Source organism: Lagopus leucura, unplaced genomic scaffold, assembly GCF_019238085.1.
Source record: "Lagopus leucura isolate 7727_CA_CO unplaced genomic scaffold, USGS_WTPT01 Super-Scaffold_100019, whole genome shotgun sequence".
NCBI classification, from domain to species: Eukaryota; Metazoa; Chordata; class Aves; order Galliformes; family Phasianidae; genus Lagopus; species Lagopus leucura.
Genome location: NW_024962273.1, coordinates 6,832,172 through 6,859,508, shown reverse-complemented (window position 1 = coordinate 6,859,508; position 27,337 = coordinate 6,832,172). Strand labels below are relative to the sequence as shown.

Sequence of the window (27,337 nt, the reverse complement as noted above, 5' to 3'; positions counted from 1 at the left end):
GCATCACCCTGCCTACTTCAAAAACTTGGTAAAAGAGAAAAAAGGAACCTGTAATCACTGAGGACTGTGCAGTAGTCATAGTGCTGAGGCAGTTCTTTGCAGTTACGCAATATATCTCATATCCAGGTACACCTCTAATCTGCAGAACTCACTAATTAGTAATCTGGAAGTCATTTCTCAAGAGCTACACATTCATCCAGATTCTATGCAGTGACTCTTAGGATATATGTTGCAGAAAGATTATGGCAAATAGTTTCAATGATCAATGCTCTGTAAAGTCATATTTTGTCCAACATGTTGTTGAGTAGATTAAAATGCTACAAGCACTCAGTATCCAATATACATTTTATTATAAATACTAACTACATCCAGGTTATGTGTTTTTTAGCACCAATGGTGCACATCCCCTAGTTTTTCAGTGCATAACCTTTAAAATGTTATTACTAGAGTTATTGTCAGCTGTTTGCTCAAGATTTAAGCTCCAGGTAAAATGCTTTTCCAAGCACACAGATTTACTGACTTAGTACATGTGCTTGGCAATAATTCCAATTGAACCACCAGAAAATTCCACTGTTTTCAGTGACGGGAGAAACTGCTGTTAGGAACAAATGTTGTACTTGCTCTTAGCAGAGGAATTACTTTCTCCAATGTAACTAGTTACAAGATTATGGCTTCCAGAGATTTTTAGTGTGAGTTACTATAACTGGATCTGGTAGAGCTGATGATAGGGAGCACCTGAGATGGACGAACAATTATACTTGAACATTTATTTTCCCAGAAATATTTTAGAAATAGTGCTATAGGAGTTTAAAGCTGTAAAATTGTGTTCTCATTTTTTCCAGCAAAACAATTTAAACACTTCATTTCTTAAAAGGGAACATTTAAGAGTAAAGGAAACAAAATACAACTTGTAATGTCATCCAAAGGGACTTTGTGCGCTGCTGTTATTGTCCTTATCAGCCCAAAGAGCAGAGGCCAGCCCATCTGGACATAACACCTTTGAGCAGGCAAAAAATCCAAACAATTCTGACCAGAGAGCTGGTGAGGAGATACAGCTCAGCAGAGCATGCTGCAAACAGCCTGGAGCTACTGCTCTAAAGATGTGTAATGTGATTATATTTCTGCATCAATGAGAGATCATCACACTGGAAATATTCCCTCCACATTTATGCAAAGACACCAACAGACACAAGGCCAGCACGAGGACTATCGTTAGCAAACAGCACAGCAAAGTTGGAGACCATTAATTAAATAAAGTCACACGGCACTGAAGCAAGTCATCCAATTACAAAAGAAAATGATAAGAAAATTGTTTTTTCTTTTCTTTCACTTTTTTTTTCTTCTTCCTTCTCCATCTCCTAATTCAGAAATGGTGAAAACTCTGCTAAAAGAATCTCATTAATAATCCACTTAAAAGAAAGCAACAGACTATGCTAAGTACACATCTTGATTCTGATTTCTTCTCGGATAATCAACGTGTATTGGTTTATGGCTGTTTCAGATGATGGCCGCATAACCACACCAAGGAGTTATGCTGCCTTGACAATGGTGCAATATTAAAATCTGTACTGATGCTATCAGGATGCAGTGCAACAAAAGGCAGGCCAGGCTGACTTCCACAGAAAAGACGTCAGTTTAAATAAATACTTAAATTCAAAATGAAGCACTGTAACTATAAATCCAAGCCACCCACCCCATCTGTGGGCACTGAAGTAGCCAGCAGCCTGTGTAACAACAAGGGGAAACCACCACAGCCGCTCTGAGAGCAGACACCAGCATGGAAGTGAATGTGGCATGGGCTGGACCAGCTTAGAAATAATTGCCCTGCTTGGAGTGGTGCTGGGGCAGGCACTGACTAAAAGCTGACAGGAGGTGGCTAGGCAGGACCTGCATCTCTAGGGAAGGCCAGGGGAGCAGTGGGGCCTCCTGGGGCCATAAGCTTGTGGTATTTCCCGGGCTGTATTGCCACAAGCTTCCTTCTGGCTTGCTTGTGTTTTTAGCCAAGACGGAGTGATATGGCTGAAAGTTGAGATTAATTCCCGTAACCCACATCAAAACAAAACAAAATGAACAAATTCAGGCAGAAACCCATTACACCAAGTGCAATAGGAAATACAATTATCTGGCAGGCAGATAACTGATCCAGCAGACGGAGACCTGACCCGTCCCCCCAGCAACATCCTTATTAAGGCTCTCGAGGAAGACAGAAGAGGACTGCTGCCTCCTGGCACGCGGCAGCATTACTGACAGACTCCACAGTGCATCCTGACTGTGTCTGTGCAGCGTCTCTATCTGTTTCCATCTCCTCCTTGAAATCTCTAATGGCCTGCAAGCACCGCCAGAACAATTTCCAACGAATTACACCAAACTGTATATGACTCTCCAATATTGGATGAGTTAATTGCTATTAAATCAATTGGCTTTGCTTTTCTCACGTGAGCCAAAGTCCATCATTCAGAAGAAAGAAACTCTCGAGGCTCTCAGAGAGACATTTTTATCCTGGTGGAACAGCCTGTAAACGTTTGTTGGGTGCACATCACTACCTCCATCTCTGCTGTTCATTGGGGCACCACCAACTGACAAATGACGCTTTGGGCTTTTCTCCCATGTAGCCCAACTATTGCAATTGGATTGGCAGGGAATACCTTTTCTGCAGCCCTCATTTGTAATAATTCTCTACACAAAGAACCCAAAGGCAGCAACACAGCAGCTCCAATCCTAGCTCTGCTGTACTAAACAAGCAAGGCTTGGTAACTATAAAAAATACACAAAAAGTGTGCAACACAATTAGTACTGATACAATGACCTCTTTAAAGATGTGACAGAGGCACAAGAACTCTTGCTAGGTGATTGACTTTTTCACTGCCTGACTTGTTACACACTTCCTGCTCCTTTGTTCAACTTTAACTGCTAAACCCATCCAAAGCAGAATGCGGCTATGAATTAGTCACTCCCAGGGATTCACACCAAGGGAAACAGCAAGACCAAAAGAAAAGAGAAAAATGAGTGAATAGGAACAATTTACTTAATACTCGCTTATGCAGAAATATCATGTTCTGAAGTCCTTAAATATTTTTCAGGCCTTAGATGCCTTCCAGAGGGGATGTTCAGATGAAGGTGAGATGACATCTTTTACCTCTTTTATCAGATGTTAGCTAGATTAAGAATATGAAGTGTGAACTTCTCATATCCTTACTACTCTGAAATAAAGGAGAATTAGGTATAAGGAAAAATAATACAATGAAGTTCTGCCTCTGAAACTAGAAATAGGCTTTGCTTTTAAACAAATCAGAATCTGTAATACATACGGTTTTGGCATGCTGTAAATCTGCTTTCTATGCAGAGTAGAACAAATGGTTGTCAGCAACATAATAGCCAAATGTGAAACAAGTGAAAACTGCATTAAGATGCTTCTGTTGTATATAATTCTAACAATCACTAACTTTGGAAATGTACTTGAAATCATGTACTGTGTGCGCACAGCAGTGCCTTCTGTCTTACTGTTTGTAACTGATGCAATGAAAATAAAATGATAATTATCGCAGCTCTTGAAAGTTATATATTTAATAAAAAATTCAGCATTATGCTTCACTTTCCTACTATTCACATCCTATAAACAGAGCTTTTCAAAGTTTATAACGACAACAGCAATTGGCACACTGAGCCCTTTCTGCTAGTAAATCAGCTTGGTTAAGAACTCGCCCTCATCTTTCCTGCTGTCTGTTGCCTGTGTAGACAGGTGGCTTCCTAGCAGAGTTCTTGTGCTTTGTACATGTCATCTCATACTCTCTTTTATACCTATATACTTCAGGGTAATTTCAAAGACACCTCATTGTGGAAATATCCATGTTTTTTTTCCTCCTAATTCTCTAGTAATACATTTTACAACCATCGTTTATCCTAACGGTGTGAAGTTACTTTTGACTTCTCTCTCTTAAATTTTAGACTAACACAAATTCCAGAATCATGGTGCTTCAGCTGAAGAATTCAGCATGTCTTCAAGAAGCATTCCCGTCCTCAGTACCACTTTTCAGGAGTGCCTTTACATCAAATAAGGTCCCTTGTATTTCTGCCCAGAAAAAGGCAGTTAATAAAATGATTTTTTGCAATTGTTCTGAAAACACAACATAGCCATCGTATAAGCTGCACTGAAATGACCATATTGCTGTTTGCTTTCCTGTATCTTTAACAAACATGCTATAAAGAGCTCAAGTTTTAGAGGACTATGTGAGACATACTTAGATTTGTATTTTCACTTGTACATATAGCAAAAGCAACTGATCAACTTGTACCTTGCATTTCCTTAAGGACCAAAACTGTACATCAACAAGCAGCCAGGAAAAAGGAAATGACAGGGTATTAGTGAAGAGCAGGAACAATTAGAGGATTGCAGAGCGTCGCCTAGAGAAAGTGAATAAAGCTCTGCAGCATGAGTAACAGGAGTCAGTCACAGGAAATAGCTGCAGCACACGCACTGTGCAGCAATTCATCAGCAAGCCTTGCTGTTGGGCCATGGCAAATCATGCATGGAGAGGGAAACTAGCAGCCTTTGTCTTTTCAAAATAGTCCTCCCTTCCCCTAATAATATGCTCATCACTTAGATGTCCAGAAGCTGCTAATATAGAAGTCTGTAGAAGCAAGCACATGCAACATCAGATTGTAAAGCCAATGCCTTATACTGAACTATTTTTTCTCTTTCCCTGGTGTTTCAAGGCACCATTCCTAATAGATCAAGCAGCTAGCAAAGGTACTTGATATCTAGCAGAAGTACACAAAACATAAAATCATCCAGCTCAGCCTGGAACAGACAATGCAAACCAGGATTCTTACCCAGTAACCAGCACACATATGTTGTCTTTCACATTAAATATCCTGTTATGTCTTAAGGTCTCTCTGATGGGTTAACTGAAATTCTTTGACCCAGATGTTGCTGCTAGGGCTCTTAACAGCTATATCATGGGAGATATGCCACTACAGCGCTTGGATTGATTTTTGGTGGGAGCCGAGGGTGAATCCACAGGGAGTGAGCCTCAGGACAGCTTTTAGAGCAGCAGGAGCATGCAGCCAGAGAGCATCATTTATCGGTCTTACCAATACACAGCAGACACAGACCTGCAGTACAGCTCAGCATTAAGAGGGAAGTGTTATACAAAACATGAATATTAAAGGATTAACTATAAAATACACATCTTGGTAAGCTAAAGCATTTCTTAACACAAAAAAGCTAGCCTCCAGCTATTCCAGAAATTTCAAGTCAAGCAGATCTGAATTTCCTATTAATCTAATAAAAGCAATTCTATACAAGTTCTACTTTGCCTTTTTCTTCCCCATTTGTTTTGGTTGTTTCTCCCACCACTAGGCTGAAGATGCTAAAAGAACTTGAAATCTGGTGAAGCAGCAGATGCTATTCTTTACATTCAAGTGTAGCATTAACAGTGGTTTGTCAGTTTTGCTGGCAAATCCTCCAGGAGAGTTTACTGAGACAACTGACAACATCCAAGACAAAAGTACAAGGGGATGATTTTACAAACATTTGTATAGAAGATTAGGGTGTTAAAACTACATCAGAAAATCCTGTTAACAAGGCAAATCCAACACAAAAAAGAAAACAAAGGTTTCACTTGCATTTGCTTCAGATTTTCCAGGCTTGCTGCTCTCCATTTTTACCAAGCCATTCAGAGACAGGCAGAAAACAGTGAATTAGATTCCAAAGTAAGAAACTCAGAGATTTGAAAACTTATATCCTAGGGTATAAACTGGGAGGTATTAAGCAGACATTTGATGCATAAACATAAATAACATAATCTCTCTGAATTCTTCAGAGATTTGACAACATTGCTGTAAGCCTAAAATTACTCCCCTTCCAAATCCCTTAGTTTTATTAATTTTTATAAACTTTTAAGTAAAAGTTGCATTGAAAGACACAAAGTAATCCTTTCTGATCCTAGCTTTCATTTTATAATTCTATCAATGTTTTCAAGCTCTGAGACTCCAAAGCGCTTCCTATTTAATAGCACAATGGTAGAAGCCTGTAAATATTGCAGTAATAATAAATTGAGCTAATTTAATTTCTTATGAAAATGTCTGTGTAAAGTTCCCTGTGGTTTGTAATTACTGTAAAGTCAACAGTTTACATCAATGACCTGGTAATCAGCCAGACAGAATGTAAACAATTAATGAAATGTTTTCAATGAGCTTTCTCAAGGAAGACCCCTCAGAATATGGCAAAGCAGAGGTCTGGCACCTAGTGCAGAAAAGTCAGGCCTCTTCTTCGTTTATATTTGTATTTTTTTCTCATTAATTTGGTACAGAGCAGTAAATGCAATGCTTTCTGTAAATAGTTTTCTACTGAGCTAATACTAATCAATATGTTAATTCCACTTTGCTAAGTGGATGCCATCCCTGTGTAGCTTTTATGAATTACGGGAACACGAAAGCACAAGAGGCAGAACCCAGACGTGCTGACACCTTCTCTTGTTGCACTGCTCACAAACACATCCAGTTTTCCTTAACATTTCAGCGTTGTCAAAATCAGTCCAGAAAACAGCTTTATACTAAACTTGTGTGGCAAGGAAGAGCCATGCCATTAATCTTTTGTGGCGGGCCTTACACATGGTATCTATGCTCCAACAGTAAATACGCCGCATGTTGTCTTATTTCACTGTATTTAACAAATGCTTTCATGTGAAAATACAGATGAAAGGTGTTGATGCTTTGGTGTCATTGAGCCAACTGTGACCGCATTATCGATCATTATCTGACTAAATGCTACTCACTAATTTCAACATACTTCTAAATTGCCGATACTGACAGCCAGTGCTATTCCTGATAGTGCAACATAATTTCAGTCCTTGGATTTGTGATTCCTACAGTTCAAAATTCATTTTCACATTCCCTTTCTGACTATACCCCAAGATCATCTAAAGGAATTAGGCAGACCTCAATAAGATCTTGTTATTGACATTTATGTTGATCGATGCTGGCTCTTACAGAATTGGAATCTACAGATCAATTCCCTTATTAGATTCGTTCTCAGTGCTGCCATGGTCATTTTATCACAAAAGCTGCTGCTATCAAATGCTGCTTTATCACTTTATAATGGGATATGCTGAAGCTTTCCTCTAGCCTATAGTTGGAAATTAAAACTGTCTGAGATCTAAAAATTGTTTTAACAGATTTCCAAAATTATTCTTATTAACTGCATACACCTATTTTTAAAAGCCATTTGGAATTCAATGTACCTAACTAGTAATAATTATTTTCTGAAAAAAAACAAACAAACCAGCACACCCAGTTCTCAGAATGGAAAAAAAAAATATATATAAAAAACACCAGCATTGGAAACTGCCCTGCATCTATTAATTGCCGTTCTGCTGTTGAGTCTAAGAGTGAAGAGAGAGACAAAAATGAGTGCAAGAATGAAGAATTGGTAGAAAAAACGACATGGTTCCATTATGTGAACACTCAAATGTGCAAACACGGAAGAGCACACAAAACAAATATAGACACTGGGTTTGTGGCAGAGTTTTATCTGGTTTTGAATATGGGGACACGGTATTTTTTTAAGAGCAGTGTTACGGTTCCTCTTGAGAGAGGAGTTCATCACATTAATTTAAATCTACGATAAAATAAATTAGCTTTTTTATTGCCAGGTTGAACTACAGGGCTATGATTGTTATGTATTACTACAATCTAAGTCTTAATGGCATTCTTAGCCCTGCGGTGGTCAAACAGAAACCATTTCAAACCTTCTAAAGGCTATTAGAACATGTGCAGATGTCTGGAAAATTAATACTATTATCTAACTCTAACCTTCTGCCTGTAGGAGGAAAAAGAGAGAGAAGGCTCGGGGAAGATGCTTTAGATCGATACCTGAGAACAGAGAAGGGTAAGCACAGTTTCACATGGAAGTTCATTGGCTGTGGACAGGTGATTTTAGCAAGCAGATTCACCCTTATTTGGTTTTCATAGAAATCATTCATTTACTCAGAAAAATAATTTAAGAGAGACGAGCATCATTTTTACAGTCCTTCCTCATTGCTGTTTCTCAAGGTCCAGCAAGCTAGACACTGGAAAGACTCATTCATTTAAATGACAGGAGCATGAATTTGTCAAGGGTAGTGTTGAACGAGTCACATTTTCCTTGCACTGTGCATTTGAAAAGTTTCTCCATTCCTCCACTTCTTTTTTTCTTTTCTTTTTGGTGAAATCATTGAAATGTCAGATGGGCAGAAAAAAGTAGGAGGAAGATTCCAATAACATAAGAAATTGTGAGTTTAAGGCGTTTGCATATGTATTTTCTCTCCAACATTAACAAATCGGTTTTGGCTCAGATAGAATCACTCTAAACAAGAAGAGCCTTTTTATGATGTTTTTCTTGAATGCCCAGGTACAAGGTACTCTACTGAAAATGAAAACCATCAATTGTTGCTCCTGGGCCAAACTGTGCTCTTCCAAATACAGTGCTTCTGAGTGCAGTGCCAAACCTGGGCCAGACATGGCACTCCATGTCATTAGAGTCCCATTTCCCACCCCACAGACAGTACCTGCTCAGAGGGAGCCTGCCCTGGGCTCACAGCAGCTGTGGACCTCACCTCTAGCACTGCTAGCCAGCAGCTGCATACCCTTTTGGCAGCTGGATGGGCTCAAAGAAGCAGTGCCAACTTTTCCTGAGAAATCTGTGGCTTTATGAATTTTCACGGTAGATAAAAGGAGGGGGTAGGAGGTATTATAGAGGAAGTATTATAGAGGAATTTTAGAAGGGGTCAGCTCCTGGTTCAGCACCAAATAAGTAGTCAGATTTTTAGAATAGTGCCAGAACAGTACAAAGTCTTGTCCCGTGCACACAAAGGACCTAAAAACCTACATTAAAGGCTAATTCCATTTGTTATTCCCCCAGGAGCTGGTGAAGACTGGTAACAGAGGTGAGAGTACCCATATATCTAATTACTGTCAAGAATCTTATAAGAACTATTTAATGAATTTAAGCAAGCCTCTAAAATACAATGCCAATTTCTGATTCACATTTATGCTTGCAGTATCTGTAATCCATAATCATAATAACTGTGCTCTAATGTAAGTGTATCTATGGTACAGAAAGAGAACACAATTCTCACTCAGAGGAAAAATAACTGGGGTTGAGAGGAAGGAAAAGGCAACTTAAAAAAATGAGACGAAGTACTTCTGCTTTTAAAACTACCAAAAATTAGAATCAAAACACTACATTCGTCTCATAAGGTGCAGACCAGAAGGAGGAACTGAAGAGTGAGCATCTTTTTTGAGATTTTAAAAGCACTGATATTTATTCAAGATGCCATTACTTTGACACTCTGATTTTCATGCTTTTAATGCAGTAAGATGGAGTTTAATTCAAAGTGTTCAAGACGCCCTTGCAATGCATACAGGACACAGACAAATCACTGCTCCTCTCTGCATCCAGACGCCTGTTAGCGACTAAAGAATCAGGTCTTTCTCACATCCAGGCAGAAATGAGCATGAATGCAATCTAAAAATGCTAAAAGTACAGTAAGACTCAAGTCTGTCAATATCACCTTATAAGAGAATTAATGACAAAGTTAACTTTTCCTTTTAGCTTGCCCTTATCAGAGAGCTACCTACACGGTAATATAAGAGTTAAGGCACTAATGGACTCTTCAGTTTCACTGAGCATCTACTTGCAGATTTTATCTTGCAATACAGTATTTCACATTCTCAGCGAAGTCAACAGAGATTTAGTCAATAGTGTCGTGGCCTTTGGATGAGGATCTGAATCTTACCAGTATCCAAACCATCATTAAAGAAGATAGGTCATTTGGGAAAGAGAGGAGAGCATTAATAAAATTCAGTGCTAAAAGATGGGGTTAGTTCAGTAGGTGTTTTATGATTAATTATGAACAACATTTTATTTTAGTTACTCTTTCTTCCATGCACAATACACATAAAAGTATACAAAACATACAGCATACATGCCAGCAAAAAGAATTTTTTTCATAGCAGATGGCAACAGAAAGTACTTCTCAAGTAATGTTATGTGCTAAAACTACTTAGCATGATGTTAGATTCATCTGATGGAATGTGTAATTTATAAGCACTAGCGAATTAGACTAATCTGATATAATCTGAACTGCTTAAATTTTACCAAGTACTTATTGGCACACTTACTTTTAAGTAAAGGGCAACAGCTCCTTATTGCATCACATGCATGAAGTCTGCCATTATACTTAAATAGTAACAAAACCACAGTTATAAGTAAACTATAAATGACATTTCACACGTATGCAGTATAACACTACAGATGAAATTAATCCTTTATATATTATTATTTCATATCCACACACTTTTGAGTAGTCCTTCGTTTCAGTTTCAAAGTCTTTCAGGAAAACAAACCACATATTCAGTTCTATTAGTGTAATAGGAGAAAACAAAATATCTGTAATAAAAATGGTTACACTTTTATACTGCCTTAGGATTTCAATTGATTTCCATTTCACTATGACAAAAGACAGGCCTCAAAGTCTTCAAATCATTTAATTTTATGCACTCTTTTGGTAATTCATTAGGGACTTACGGAGTGTGAAATATGCACAGCGATGAGACAATAATTATCCAGCACACCTGTTGCTTACCATAATGTGTTTAAGAAGAGCTTCTAGTGGCTACTGTTTTATCCATTGAGAAATTCAAAGGGCTCCCTCTAGCATCTATACTTATTTACACTTGGAGCATTTATGCAACAATTTATATGGTAAGCTGCTAATGCTTCCTTCTAATACATTCACAAACAGAGCAGGCTGAAACAGCATCACATAGATTATTCTCTTTAAGTTAAGCATTGCTGCAGGTTATATATAACACAAAATAAAAAAATGCACCTTAGTAAAGCTTATTAGAAGTTTGAAGCAGATGGCAAGTCTGTTCTATTTTGTACTGTGGAACTCATACCTTTTGTCTAAGATATATTTTCACACTGAACGTACAAATGACAGGAAAAAACAAGGAAAACTGGCAGGGGGTTGGAAATTGACAATCCTTGAGGTCATTCCAATCCATGACTCTGCCTACATACTTGATCAGTATTTCAAATGCCATATCGGATTCCTCCCTTCCTTATGTATCATTAGTGATAATAAAAATCCATGTGTAAAATAAAGAGAAAGCTAGAGTTCACTTAGTATCAGTTGCATGTTGGTCTTTGACAAAAAAAAAAAAGAGCAAGAAAACCTTAGTTCCTTGGTGAAGGCCTGCCACATCAGTACAGTATTTCTCTAATGCTCCTTAAGCATATAGGTGGAGCTGTAAAAAAGGCAAGAAATACGATTTACAATATATTATTCAACACTGATGATTTAAGCTGAGATGAAACAGATTCAGATTTCTGTGTTCTCAGTGGTATTGATGAATGGGGACAAAACAGAAATAGAAAGTTGGCATCAATTTACAATTTACTGAGACAATACAAGACTAGAAGTAATGACATCAGCATCTGCAAATGAGGAAATGCTCCTTTAATTTGTTCTGAAAGTCTCAAAAATCGTTGAGTGTTCCCTTCTAGATTGCTATCTTGATTCCTGATTCACAGAAGCATTCTTATCGTTTGACATTGCTACAAGAACTGTATGTTCTCGTTTGAGACAGGATCTTCATGAGAGTAATGACAGACCTTTGTTACCCTTGATATGGAGAATGCACTCCTGCAGGGCTATGGCTTGAAATCTTTAGAGAACTGTAACTGGTGTAAAAAGTACCACCTTACTAATTGGTGGATGCTCTACTGCCCACATAATTCTTGTATGAATTTTAATGTGCTAGTTTAAACAATGTATTTCACACATACTTTATATTAAAGTGATTAACATTTTGTCTATTCCTACAGCCACTGAGATTTTCATAACTACTGAGCAAACAGGTTTCCGTGACTTCTCTCCTGCTGTAACAATTAGCGGGTCTAAAATTCGCTTCTACTTTAAGCCACCAGACTCGATTTGTGACTAAGTAAATATCACTGCAAAGACTGTTAAACCTTATTTATGTTTTCATATTTACTGAGTAAAAAAGCCTGTTTGCAAGTCTGCCCTGGAATTGGAATGTTTCAGAACATTTGCAAATAGGAGTGCCCTGACAACCTCAGGAGCAGAAATGAAGGAAGGAAATAAGACAGTCAACTGCAGAAGTTTCAAACTTCAAACACAACTGGGTGACCTTGGTCTAAGGTCTTCTTGCCTAGAGAAACAAGGCAGCACTGGGAACTGCCTTCTGACAGACAGGAATCATGCTGCTGTGCAGCGTATGATGATCCAGTTACTTAAATACACTTCTGACTGCTGACTGTTTTCTAACTGTTTTAATCTCAATTAAAGTTTTTGCTTTAATTACAAACTCTTCAATGCTTTCTTTCTAAAAACTATCTGTATATTGAATGGCTGCAAAGTGCAGCAACTTCACTTTTAACCTGCACTCAGCCATTGTGTCTAACGATGGCTGAACCACAGGTCAGACTCTGAGGCCAGATATTCCATCTCATTTTGTCAGGTGGTTGGGCAATTAATTGCCCTTCTTCTGTCTCATATATAATAATGTTGTTGGTGCAATTTACCCCTTCCTGCTAAGTTGCACAACTGTTTCCATGTAAGTACAGTCATAGTCTATCAAAAATGTCAGGAGATTGTTGTCAGATTGTTATCACAAGAGCTAAGGACAAGGTGGATACAACAAAGTAGCCATTATTGGAGTCAAAGAATTCAGCAGACTGTGCTGCAGCGTTGTGGACAAAATTTTAGACTTGAAATTAAACAATGCAGATGGTCCATGAGTAATAAATGAAACAAACCTTGCCAGAGAAACACAATGAGAAAATGGGTCCTTCTGGAATTGGTAAAGAATCATTTTTATGATGGAAATAAAATGACAATGAAAATACAGTTCGGGATCAGAAATACGGTAAATCTTATCATTAGTAATATTATTTTATGCTTTCTCAACTGTGAAAATTTTACTACTTAATCAAGTAAATCAATTCAATAAATGTTGCTACTTGCCACTTCTAGCACCTTTCACAGAAAGATCCCTGCCTGCTCTGTAAGCAGCTGTGACAGCAACCTCCTGGGTGAAAAGTGAAAACAAGATATTCCACCTGAGGAATTCAGCTCACAAACATTTTGCTCTCATGTAAGCATAGATGTATAACATAAACAACTGCAACATCTATCAAAAGGCAAATCTCAGCCCCTGTTACTGCTCAGTAACTGTTGTAGGAAAGTAGTATCACTATTGTAAAGGAAAAATATGCAGTGTTAGAAGCATGTTTGATGTTAATTGCTATGCTCCATTCTCAGGAATGAGTGGGAAAAGGGGCCTAATGAGAAAAAAAAAAGAGTGAAAAGTTTTCTCTCAGGACTGAGAGGTCTTACTTGATAAAGTCAAACAACTTTGTGAGAAGCCACTAATAAACATTGAAAATGCCTGCAATTTAATAGTTTAAATAGTTCTATGCATCCTTTATAAAAAATAAAAAATCCCCAAAATAAAGTTCGTGGTTTTCTTTCCCAAACCTTTCTTGCCATAGCAAGCTTTTATATGTATCTTACATAGCTCTTAAAATCGTCTACGGTACAAAAGAAGTGATGAAAAAGAAAAAGGTGGAGTTATCTCTCCCTACTCCTCTATCCTTCCATTTTTGCGTCGGAGCCTCGATAATCTTTTCACAACAGGAGTGAGATGTCCTCTGTATCACAGTCACTACAAGCAGTAAGCATACCAACATTTCTAGCTCCTAAAAACTTACTAGGCAATCTACTTTATCACATGCCTTAAGGAACTACCTCTATTTCTTTTAAAATATTACCAACCCTTCAACTTCATGAGTACTTTTCTTGTAAATGCATGAGAATGTAATACTTTCAATAATTAGTTTTACAGTAAAGGATTTCTGAAGCAGTCACGAAAACCTTCACTACATGGGGTTTTTTTGTTGTTTCTTTTTTTTTTTTAAATTTGGTAGTAATCAGTTTGTCTTTTAAACTGTGTGAGAAGCACAAGGGAAAACAACATGGTGCAATCATCTCTGCATACATGCCACTATTCCACAGTCAAGTTCAAAGCACCTAAATCAAACTGTGTGTTGCAAGAAAAAAAATAAATTAAGACATACAAGATGTGCACCATTTGCCTAAAATCAAATAAAAAAGAAAACACAGGGTAATGAGGAAATCTATTTTAATTTTTAATACTTTTTTAAAAAGAAATCTGTATTTCTGTTGAAATCTCAGATACTCAGAATTTTTATGGTTTTAAAATAAGCACAATCTTTAGTACAAGAGTTTCCCAATACCAACTATAGAATACTTTAATGGCAACATACTACCAAATTACAGAAGTCATGAAGACAAAAGGAACAAATATTTATTTTTAGCTTAGACTCTGTTCTGAAGGTCAAAAATTTTAACTGCACTCAGTGTGAGTACTCCTAGGATGAGAGCAGCATGCAAATAAAATTAAACTTCACTATATCAGACAGTACAGGAAATGTAAAAGTAACACTATGTTCACTGCCCCCAACACCACCAAAAGCACGTGTCCATTCACTTTGGTGAAGTCCATGAATTAACAGGAATATCCTTAGCAACATATTTAGTACTCTGCTGTAGCTGGCTTTAAAGAAATATTTAGCACCTGCTCTAAAGCCAGGGTTTCTGCTTTTTCAGGATGATATAATCTAAACTGATCTCTTTTTCTCAGGCACATTCGCTTAATTTCAGTCCTAAGGAACAATTTCTCCTCAGATTTTACATTTCAGACTACAAAATCACAGATGACATACCACTTATTCAATCCTGAAGTAAAATTAGAGGACAAATAGATTTCTGGAAACTCACTAACAGACTGTATTCTTTTTCTGTAAGAGCAACATATGACGTTTTTAGCAGTTCTTCATTTTCTCATGTACACTGCAACTTGTTTCGTGCTTTTTCTTTCTCCCCAAGGGGGGTTACAGCAAGTGTAAGGACACAGCAATATATTGTGCTGCCATCTGGGGGACCTGGACTTCAAGAATGATCTAAATTCTCTTTCTTCCTTGGCCAATAAATACAAAGCAAGTGAAAAGGGTTTGTGTGTTTGGTGGGGGGAGGAGTATCTATACGCATTAGAAGTATCTGTCTATTGGATGGTGCAGGGACAATGGTGTAAAACAGTTTGAATTCCTCTTGAAAACATAATACCATTTAGTCCTATTTGATGCAGGTTCATCCCTTTCAACTTCTGTTACAGCAGTGACCAGTTTCAAGGAACTGAAGTCAAACCACTTGCTTTTCAGATAGCATCTAACACTGCTTAACACTCCCCAAAACCCTGGCTTACTGTTGCCACAAATTTGTAACAAGGAATGCACAACATGAAGCTTCCGTGCAGTTTAATCCAATACCAGCATAGGCTACTAGAGGTAGACACTGCAGAAATAAAAAAAAGGAAACAGTAGGAAGGGGCAAATGATGGGACTGTCAAAACTAGAAAAAGAGAGCATTAAAGTTCCACGTTGTGGTGGATGTATCCTGAATCAAGAGATATCAGTTCTACATAACAACCAGGAGCCTCTCAAGGATGAACAAGCAAGAAAGCAAGCAGGGGTCAGGAAAGAAGAAAACAAAAGAACGAAGGTCCTGACCTAGCAATACCCAAATCAACACAAAATCAAGAATCCACAGATAATGCAAGAACCCAGATCCCTATGATGGTGACCCAGCATCTCTCTACCTATGTTTTTGAGTTTCATGCTAAGTACAACTATTTGATCTCACTGTGGGGCTTCCTTGCTTTTGCGCACTAGTTGGTGAGCTGATGAATGTTTTTTCAATAAAGAACCCAAAGTGATGAGAGTTGACAGATGTCAGCTGTCAAGCAACAGTGCAAGGGCTAAATTTTACTTTGATATATACATGCATAGCATCAGAGAATTAATGTGTGCTGACATTATCCAAGTTTTTCACCTCAAATTCATGAATTTTTCTCTAATAATAAATAGCATATGTTAATGAAACCAGAATTTGTCCCACTGCTAGAAGTCTGCACACTTCACTTGGCCATTGTTTACAGTTCTAGCTCATGGTCCGATCTGTTGGAACTTATACACAGCAATTCCATTTCTGCAAAAGGATGTCATAAAGATGGATTAATTCATAATAGTGGACTTTGCCAAATCGAAAGAGATACTAAAGCCTCTCTTATTATTCCAGAGTGGCAAAGGAGTGGGAGATGGGCCAATCAGTTCCTCAGCTATACCCTCCCATAAAAGGTTAAAAAATAAAAATCTCTCTAAACTTGGAGACATACTTAAGTCTTTGTAACTCATATGGCAAAAGTTAAATAAATGGGCTGTCTTCTCACAGGAAATTACAGTGTTCACCATCAAGCAGAATGTTAAGAAATCTAAGTTTCTCCCCTGCAGAGGGATAATGAACCCATATCATTCCATTTATCATACTGAAGAAATACTGTACAAGTCACTCCACAGGTGTGCTCCTTTCTCCACATTTGCACATAACATGTAACCATTGCTCACTGGTGCATGCCTTCAGTTTCAATCATATTACAGATTACTGATATTCTTCTAGTATTTTAAACCTATCAGCTGTCATTTTCTACTTATTGACATATCCTTAAAAAGAAGAGAAACATTTTATAATTGGGACAAAAATAGAACTCATAGCTTCCCTTCTGCAAAGGACATTTCCTACCTGAAGGAGGAGGTCAGAAGCTGGTTTGACTCTTTGCTGGAAAAGCACACTTAATGTTCGATTCTGTTGTTCCAAATCAAAAACTCTTGTCTTCAGCTTTATACATTCCTCCCTCAGATCCTACAGAACAAGGGAAAACAGGAAGATTAGAAAGCAGGTAACACAAACTCCTTAAAAAAGTCTGTGTCATGTCAGATACTAAGAGGAAATTAAGAATTTAGAACAGTTCAGTTGGAAAGGACTTAGAAAGATTCAACTGTTTGATGATGTCAGGGCTAACCAAAAATTAAAACTTATTGCTGAGAACATTGTCCAAACACCTCCTGAACACTGACAGGCATGGAAAATCAACTTTGATATACATAAGTAACGTATACAGCTTTTAAAATAGTAAAAATCAGAAAAACGTGCTACTTCATTTTTTCTGGTTGTTTCATCACAATAACATAAATCACAGTAACATAAAAAAAATCTTGTAATGAGAAATAATAGTTACATGATACATCCTCTCGGTGTTTTCTGTCAGTACAAAAAGGGACTTTGTTATAGTATATATATAATTTATCCTACTTAAAGCACAATGCAGCAATTGAGATATGAATGCTGTAGTAAGCATAAGCTAAGGAAAAAGCTTCAGCTGTAACACATCAGGAATAAGTTTAAAGAGGCACAATGCCTTCAAGGTACTCTTCTGAAGTCTCATTCCACATCTGCTTTTTCTGGAATAACCAAGTCAGCAATGCTGGCTGCTATGCTGCAGATGGTCTGCATCTCCCTCCATGTAACTAGTCACTGTAGGATGCTAGGCCACAGTGAGATGTTGACTCACCAGACATACTCGTGAACACAATCCTGCCTGCCCTTTCTAATAAGGGACACCGAAATATCTTAAGATAGGGCACTAGAGCAGAGGTAATGTGTAAAGGCCGTTAGAAGCAGAGGTGGTGTGAAACTTTTGCAACATAAAGCATAAGATATAACTGCCAAAACTGAAAGATGTGGATCCTTTAGTTAAAGCTATGTCAGGTTCATCACAAAAAAAATAATGGCTTCCATATGCAGCAAATTATCTACCTTCCTTTTAATGGCGACATAGGACTTAATTTTTCTGGTCACAGTGAGGAAGAAAGGATTTTATTGGAAAGAAGGCTTAGGAGAGAGCAAGCTGAACCTGACATTAAGTTCTTTACTATGAGAGTGGTGAGGTGCTGGAACAGGCTGCCCAGAGAGGCTGGGGATGCCCCGTCCCTGGAGGTGCTCAAGGCCAGATTGGATGGGGCCCTGAGCAGCCTGGTCTGGTATTAAATGGGGAGGTTGGTGGCCCTGCATGTGGCAGGGGGTTGGAGATTCATGATCCTTGAGGTCCCTTCCATCCTGGGCTATTCTGTGATTCTGTGATTGCCTTTCCACCTAATTTCTGCAGCTGTCTACTTTAAGGTATGGGAGCTTCATAAATCAGGAAGAATCATTTGCAAATTAAGATCACATACAAAAATAATAAGCTGCAGCCATTATCTAGTTTTATTTAAACCTCCAAAATGCTTCCCTTTATGCTTTTATACTTAGAATAGTTGCTGCCCTGTGATATTGCCTAACCGGTTTTACTTTTCACCACATTAAGGCAGTGAAAGAGGCCTCTGGATCCTCATACAGGATCCTGTAGATACCATTATCAACATAATAACCTCATGAGAAAACAACAGGGGAGGAAACTGTAGTCAGAAGTAGCCTAAATTCTTGGCTAAGGTAGCTCATGCCTCCACTGCAACCAGCACTGAGGTTACAAGAGGTGAATGCACAACCAAGTAGGCTCATCTTGAGACTTTTAGAAAATTCTGAGTGCTTTTTTATGCCTGTAGTGGGCATCAGGTTTTATGATACTACTAGATGAATGCAGTTATTTTCTCTTGATGGTTTCTCAACTTAATATTTGTTTTAAGTGGCTGTCAGGCTGCCCAAGTAAAATAGCTATAGCCTTCTAAGGTAACCCCCTTTTGAATTTGATGCTTTGTAAAAATCTAAAGCTTTGATTTAGTCAGCGAGAGCTCTCTTATCTCTGGTCTCACACAAAGCAATCTCTAGGAGCAACAAGACCCATCATTATCTACCTTTCACAAATAATCACAGAATTTAAAACAAAGCCTTAGCTGTTACAGCATTGCTTAACTTTTCAACACAACTAAATGCACTGAGAGGGAAAAATTATTCACAAAAACTGACAACGTAGAAAAAAATTGAATCTTAGCAATGCCCTTGCTCAAAACTTTCTTATTTTACACTGTTAAATCCTTAAGATTTATGTTTCCTGCTTTAGACTTCCTGTAAAATGTGAAATATAAGACAGTAGATTACCCCTCTACATGCTATAAAGTGGTAATGCCACTCATAGTACAGAGCAGAAATGAAGAACATTACAGTAGCAGTATTCCAGTAAAATGAAGTCTCAGTTTAGAATGCTGAAGTTCTAAAATTACCAATTAATACAACTATCAAATGTCTAAAACTTCTCATCCCTCTCCTGTGGGCAAAATGAGCAGCTGTTACTACAGCAGTCTCCAAGATACTTGAGGTACTTGTTCCTGTGCTCCCACTGTAGCAGTAACTGAGCATCTCCTTATTCTTACCAGCATCAGGCTCATTCTGCAAAATGCTCTTCCTCCAAATACACTTTTTCTTTTTTAATACTTTAATTCATTCAATGCCTTTTTATTTTATTGATAAAAAAGGAGAAATATATTTCCTACAGAACCCAAAATAAATGCTCATTGACCTCAATACCTCTAGTAAGATAATATACCAAGAGCAGGTACACAGATCACGGGATTATTTCATTAAGTGGTGTAAGTCAAATTTTGAACTGCTGATCCAGGTCTTAAAGAAAATGTAAATAAAAAATACAGTATCTTTCATGTGATATGAGGAGTCTTTAGGTAGAAAGAGATAGGAGAAAGAACAGATGCTTCCAATAAGTACCAGAGCATGCAGGTTTGTATCACATCAATTTGGTTTTGTTTTTTTTTTTTATCACTTCTTAAATTTCCCAGAGGTAAAATTTTCTATTAGTAAGTCATAGAATCCATATAATTTTGGTACATTGAATTGTGAAACTTTGCTGTGCGGCTAATTCAGCACAAACCTCAATTTAATACAGTTTCTCCATGAAGTCTCAGTAAAAAAAAGATTCCTGCATTAGAGAAATTCTATATGTATTGTAACAAACGATAAACTTGAAAAGCGCACATTTAAGACCGTAATTCCATTCCAAGGTTTCAGTGACATTGATAAATCACTCAAGCTTTGCTCACTCAATTTGTGTCACCAGAATCTCTCGGTGGAATCACAGTCCTTCCACATACTGGCAAGTATGCAGCGCTTTATTTGTTACGTTACAGCATGTACTTAATTTAAACAAAAATTAGTCCTTGAGGGACAATTTCAAATTCACAGTAAAGCCTCCGCAGTGTGCGTTACTGTGCAGAATCACTCCTCTCCATTTGCTGAAAGCTCTTAGCTTTTCCTCATGTCCCTCTATGCCCCAGAGGTGTGTTATCTCACTGTGGCATGACTGGCTCTGTCTTACTGCTTAGCTGCACTACAGCAGATTTATCTGTTTACTGGTTACTATTTGGATTGAAGTACCTACCTATTTGGTACTGGTGTAAGCAGCCTGGTTTCTATTTTATTGTAGGCTATTGTGCTCCTGTCTTTACTTATAAAATGACTTGCACGAATGGTGTCAGGAGCACTGTAACAGTTAATATTCATTAGCATTTAGAAGAGTACCTTCTCTCCTCATTCTATGGATATTAAATTAGCTGTTATTACTCAGTAATAGGTAAGCAGCTGTTAAATCCCGTCAATAATAACTAAATCACTTTATTAAATGTATTGAAATCTGTTTTGATTGTGTTCTATGAACTCCTTGGTTCCTATGAGTTTGGGAAGTTTCATTACTGAGAACGCATGAATTGTCTGATGCCTTTGGAAAATGACTTAGTAAGCTCTTCCCTCCATCAGAAAACATCCATGATACTCCCAAACTAGAGACTAATATACTGAGATTAACCTGGTAAATGATTACTTGCATATAGTTTTATATTACAAACTGTGGATCAGGTTTTTTGTCTATTAATGTCAGAAAATGCCTATGTTTTCAGCTAAGTTGTGCTGAAACACACATTTGGAATTTTTAAAAAACAGCTGAAGTTATGTTTCCAAGAGGTGTTACAGCAATAGCTCTGTTGACTGCAGTCCTCTGATGATAGACCATACAGCATATGTGTATATGAAGCACAGGCAGAATAATACAGCACAGACAGCAGCAGTGCAAACTTGTCCATATGCTGTGCATTGCACAGACCACCTTCAAGTTACAACGCTCCTAATTGCTGTGTGGCAATATCCCTCTTCTACAGCAAAAGGCTTTGTTGTGCTTCAAAAAGCCATGGCATCCAACAGTGTTACATTCATTCCTAATGTGTGGGAGCAACAGTTCTTGGGTGAAGAGATTTAGGGAACACTTTTGCTTCTGGATTTCTGATTCCAGAAGTCCTAACTGGTAACTGCAGCTTCTAGATTCTTGAATCACTCACCCTTAAGGCACCTCTGCATATCTCTTAGGTTTGTCAAGGTCATTTAAGGTCATAAAGTTGTTTCCCAAGTACACTGCTACATTTGCATCTGGAAAATTTTCAGGTGTGTGGTAGAAGATTTTCATTATCTTAGCTTGGTGTTTCTTGCTGCATTTTAAGAACATTATTTCTTTTCCTGTCATTCTATGTAGACAAAACAGTTTATATTGTTCCTTGCATTATCTGCACTAAAATACTGTATTTATGTTCCTTTCAGACTTGTCTTTTTGAAGCTAAATGATCCAAAACATTTTAATAATTGCGCATTCATCAAGTGTTCTAGATCGCACAAAGAATCATTTCATGAATATTGCAGACTTTATAGCTTATTATAAATCTTCATACCTTGTTTCTTTTTTCCTTTTCCACCTCAAGAAAATGACATCATGTAATTGTGCTCAAGTTAAAAAACATTTTTTTCTGTAGAATTGTTGCCCTACCAGTTAATCCCTATTCTCCATGGATAGCCAATTATTTCTGCTTATATGTAATTACCTCGCTTTTCTCTCTTGAATTCCATCTTTTTCTTTTTTTTTTTTCCCCAAGAACACATTTTCATTTTGCCACAATCATTTTTAATTTTACTCCTTGGACTACATTACATCTGAAACTACCAAACATCATATTCAACAATCCGGAGCATGAATGGAAGGCTCAGACATGATCTGGAATAGACCTTACAGAAGCTGTAGTGATGCTTTTCATTTTTAAAGATTAGCAGCACCACTGCAGGGGTTTTGTCCAGACTCTATTTCCCTTGCTTATCCAGGAGAATGGAATGTTAGCCCATTGAAAAACAAAATACATGATCTCTATTGCTGGTCCCCAGCCCACAAGTCAAGTATCCAAACCTCCACACAGGCTCACACCAGGAAGTCTTTCCTTCTGTTGGATGTGACTGAGAGTGCCAACTGCTGACTTGCACAGTTATTTATTTATATGTCACACAGGAACGAGCTGTGGGACAGTCATAGCATGTTGCTCCATAGGGAATGGAAAAGTGACAGTCTGGGAAGTTTTCTGACTCTCTTGCCTCAGCACAGGAAACCAACAAGAACTGTATATGGCTCCTACATGATCAAGCCTTGAAAATGTGTGGTTTCATGGACTTTTATTCACCTGGACTAAAAACTCCTTAAATTTGGGGCTGACTGATAATTAAGCGTGTGAGTATTGTTTAAAAAAATACAGCCTATATAAAATATGTATCTCTCAAATGACCAATGAACTTTATGTTACAGCAAAATACCCAAACACAACTTACCTTTTGAGTAAGTAGAGCCTGAACAACCTGATTAGCTACCTGAAAGAAACAGATAGTATAGTTTAAGTATATGATCATATGAGTTTATGTGTATTATCTTCTGCTGTGGCTTTACATTCCACTTTCTGCCTAAACCACCACCAATTCTAGTACTTTCATTATTTACTAATATTTTCATCACATAGTACTAGTGAGAATATATTACATGCAAGTGATTACTTCTGTACTAGTACTCACTATAAACCAACACTATCAATGTTAGTTTAACTTCTGCCATCTCTTCTGTGGAGAAGATTGAAACTTCCCAGGTTTATATACAGCTGTTGTAGGTCAGCACGGATTGACTTGCATTCACTAGAGCTGCTTTTTACCAGCTGAGGAGTCCTGAATGTTTTCATGAAGTTTAATTGTTTCTTGATTCAATATTGACAAAATGGTATATTTATCATGACAAGCAGAGACCATAAAGTGCCACAGAAAATTAAAGTACCTACTGTCATCAAAATGTGGTTGGAAGGCATTCACACTGCACAATTTAATTGACTTGAATGACATTACACACCATTGATTAGCAGAACTATATATTCAACAGGGAATTTTGGAAGTTATTTATGTTATGTATCATTTCTAATTTATATTTACCAGCAGGCATGGAGGGGCTGAAGGAGGCGGAATGGAAAGAAGGGCAAAAATAGGATTTCTGTTGATGTTTAACTTGCGCATTACATTTCTAATGCAGTGTAAGAGCTGAAACTAATTCACTTCCGTGAAATGATTCCGTTCTGTTAGAAGCAGAAGTTACATTCAATTCAAACTCTCACAAAATTGCTTAGTGTCAGTTTTTTTCTCCAAGCTGGTCCCTAACTTAAGGCAGCCTGTGGAACAGCAGTCCCATAAATTTGCTCTGTACATGATTTAACAGAAGACAGACTGATATTAGAACAGTAATAAGCAACAGAAGTAAATATGTTACAGTTTTGAAAAAACACATCCCTTGCTGTATGGGCCTTCAGAATCTACATCCCACAGTGTTCCTTCTGGAATGTACTTTCAATGTTTGCTCTACCTGAAAATTGAACAAACCATATCTAATACATTATTTCTTCACTTTCTGACGTGGATTTACTGTACCTAGAAGAACTGGAAGGTTCTTTGAAGTGTGTACAAGTCACTTGCAACAGAATTGCCTACGCAATTACTCCTATGCCTTTATATATTGAGCAGAGGAGTGTAAATGGCATAATCTTCCAAATGGGAAAAAACTGAACTTGCCAATGCATAGGGGAGAAATTTTCTAACTTTGAGTATATGAAGTTAGGTACCTAAATGAAAGTACTTGCCCGTGATCCATAGCTCCCACAGACCCCAATAAGAAAGATATGTAGCCAGTTTCTTTACAAAAGTAGGCTATTTCATTCTAGTATCTAGCAACCTGACAAACTGTGTTGCTATTACTATTCAAGTATTTTCAGGTTTGTATTGGTTTGCAGCAGGGGGAAGTCTCCACTGAAATGTTCTGCAGCAACTACAATTAATTTAGCAGTCATTACTTTTGCATTTCAAATGCAGCTGCCATGCTAGATGTACAACAGGGTTAGTGCTTAGATGGAAAGAAACTGGCAATCTTTTTACTTACAGGTATCAAGAGACACTGTGGAGATGAACAACATAAGCCAATGCTACAGAACTGACAGTCTCAACTACCAAAAACTGAGGGAATTGAGGTCAAAGAAGGCAGAAGGACTGGTGTCTCAGATGGAGAATATGTGAAATTCTCGCTAACATGAGACAGAACTGTGGCTCGAACCCTGTAACTAACAGGCTGCAAAATGACTTGACCTGTGATTCCTGCAGCTGAGAAGGCAGAACAAGGACTAGTATAGAGATTCCTTAAGCTGCTGTTATGCAGTACACGGCACCGCTTGCCTTCAACACAGCCTGCCTTTCCTTTGAACTTAATAGCCAAGAGTTTTAGGTGAGGGTTATTTTTTTTGTTTTTGTGGACTGCAATAAAAGAGATGAAAGATCCATATTCACTTTTTTCTTACACAATTATGTTTACATATACATGTTATAAAGTGGTCTTAATAGAAAAAGTATAAAAGAATGAATCAGAGAAATGAGACTCTAGTGTAACATCTGTTATACCTATTATAAGTACCGAGATTTTACACTTCTATCTTTAATGTATTTTTTCATACCCATAAAGACATTTCAACCATACTAAAATGAATGGTGTTATATTTTATTCAAACTTTAAAATGCATTTTTAAGATGACTTTGTATTTTTTATTAGCTAAACGGATATCTATTCAATAATGCCACGATTTAATTCTTAAAACATCAGCAAAAATATTACCCAACATAAGCTGCACAATTTCCTGCATATAAGTATAGTGAAGCTTGACAGAAACCTCAGCTGGCACCATAATGTGAATAAGCATGGCATTACCACTTGCCAATACACTGAGAGCTGAATTCCAGGATAAGAAATCAGGATTATCATCACACAAAAGCTACAAGACGACAATCCTGGTTTTAAACTTTTCAGAGACAGAAAGATATATTTGTGAGGTATTTCTGTAATTAAATGAGCTCTTTTCTTAATTATTAAGCACTGAAACATTTCAATAACACATTCTCCAAACACTGTTTTAAAGTTGCTTATATATACACTGCAAAAATGAAAAAATAATTTCAAATCAGTGAATGTTTATTAAAATTGACAAAGGACTCCTTTTTTCATGAGAACATGCACAAAAATAAATTATTTTCTTGAAATCTCCAGTAAGAAGCCTTGTGTGGAAAGAACTTTTTCACATACGCCATGCTCAGAAGACTCCAGGTGGAAGCGAAGTTTCTCACAATTACTGACTGGGTTATTCACTAATTACTTTTATGTCTCCTCTCTAATTCTCTTTATTGTTACCTTAATGAAATAAAATTTCCTGTGGAGCTCCACCAAAGGAATGTGCTCAGGTGGATGCCATCTCGGGGCTCTGAGAATTTACAATAATTAAATATTCTTTTGTTTCCAAAGTCACCTCAGTGCTCAGAAAGGATTAGGTCCATGCCTGTTCCAGCTACACCAATACTGGTTAGTGTCACTGCCAAAACACCCGAGTGCTCAAGGGGAGGGAGAAAAAGTGATATCAAGCAATGGGAAAGGACAAGAAAAGACATTGTATTCAAAAGATAAGACCAAAAAAAAAAAAAAAAAAGGAAAGAGAAGACAAGCGAACAAAAATAATAATAAAAAATAATACAGCATGGAAGTACAAAACCACAGGTGACAAGAAGAACTGTGCTGAAAAAGTTGGCATGGTGAGAGAAGATGGATACAGCTGTGATAATACGGAAGAACTGAAAGCAGCCAACCTAATGTTGAAAATAAAATTTAGAGCATAGTTGATATAATTACTCATTCTTTGAACAGCAACAGAATATAAAAAATACAACTGTGGATCAGAAATTAATCATGTAACTGCAAACGCAGACTAAATACATATCATCTGTCCTTGTAATACATATGGAGTGGGTTTTTTTGGATGGACAAAATGAATTATGTATACAGACTTTGTCCAAGATAAATTTAAGCTCTGTAATTTGAACTAATGTAAAAAAGTATGTGGTAATTTCATCCCAATTACCAATGATGCACTGAGTGGAGTGGCACAGACCAAGGCAGACCAATGTTCTGCAGCTGTTAGACAGACACAGTGCAGACAGCACACAGCCTAGCGGGGAAGTGTCTTCTGATGAAAATATGCAACATTAGTAAAAGTGTGAATTTACTGATGAAAGTCAACCTAAACTGGAGGTTTCTTGTACCACAGCTGTATTGATCCTGCAGAGCTGAGAAACCATTGTAGGTTTTTTTTGTTCTGTTTCGTTTGCATGTTAGCCAGCTACTTACACTACTATGAATTCCCATTGTAGAACAGGCAAATGACTCCCACTCAGTAATTCTTTGAACAGCTAACAGCCTAGAACTTGTTTTAAGCTCTCACCCATGCTGAAGAGACTTGTTTCAGGATAAATGAGAGGACTGAGGAAGCATCACTGAGAAAGCTGTAAGCAATAGGAGATACTACCCAAAATCTTGTATGTCCTGAGCCAGACATTTCTGGAAGGCTAAGTGCTCAGGCAGTAATGATGGGTGAACTATAATGTAGCTGTAACTTGGAGATTGGTCAGAAGCTGGACCACGTAGTAGAATCACAGAATCATTAAGGTTGGAACAGACCACTAAGATCATCTTGTTCAGCTATCAATCCATCTCCATCATGTCCACTAAGCCAAGTCTATAAATGCCACAACAGGTAGGCTACAACAAAAGCAGTATAAAAACCTATGCATGTAACCACAGGAGGGAGCAGAGACTGAATTCCTGTTACAGAGGAAGGCTGGGGAATTTCTGACAGCAGAAGCCACTACCACCTGTGTACCTGTGTTCCACACTACAGAAAAACAAGAGCACACAAAAACTAAATTACCATTTTCTTCTCTTAGAATCACTTACCGTCCCTGCAGAAGAGACTCCATCTGACAATTTAATTCCACAGAAACATCTTTGCTGGCAAAGCTGTTATACCAACTAAGCTCAATATATTGGTCACCAGGATACTGATCTTTTGGTGAAGTGTGAAGAAAAAAAAGATTTACAGCAGAGGTCATGGAGAAGAGTATTTCTAAGTGACAAAAACAAGTTCTTG

The 27,337-nt window shown here is 37.6% G+C and overlaps 1 protein-coding gene across 5 annotated transcripts in view; it reads right to left on the bottom strand.

The window, feature by feature from the left end:
* The window catches only part of NCKAP5 (NCK associated protein 5), a 337,371-nt gene that overhangs the window by 61,091 nt on the left and 248,943 nt on the right, over positions 1-27,337 (bottom strand). For all 5 annotated transcript variants that reach the window (XM_042877826.1, XM_042877827.1, XM_042877829.1 and 2 more), the window contains exons 9-10: positions 22,623-22,661; positions 16,728-16,847 (exon numbers count right to left, since the gene is read on the bottom strand). In XM_042877826.1, coding sequence (XP_042733760.1) covers positions 16,728-16,847; positions 22,623-22,661 — 159 coding nt within the window. The remainder of the gene's footprint in view (positions 1-16,727; positions 16,848-22,622; positions 22,662-27,337) is intronic.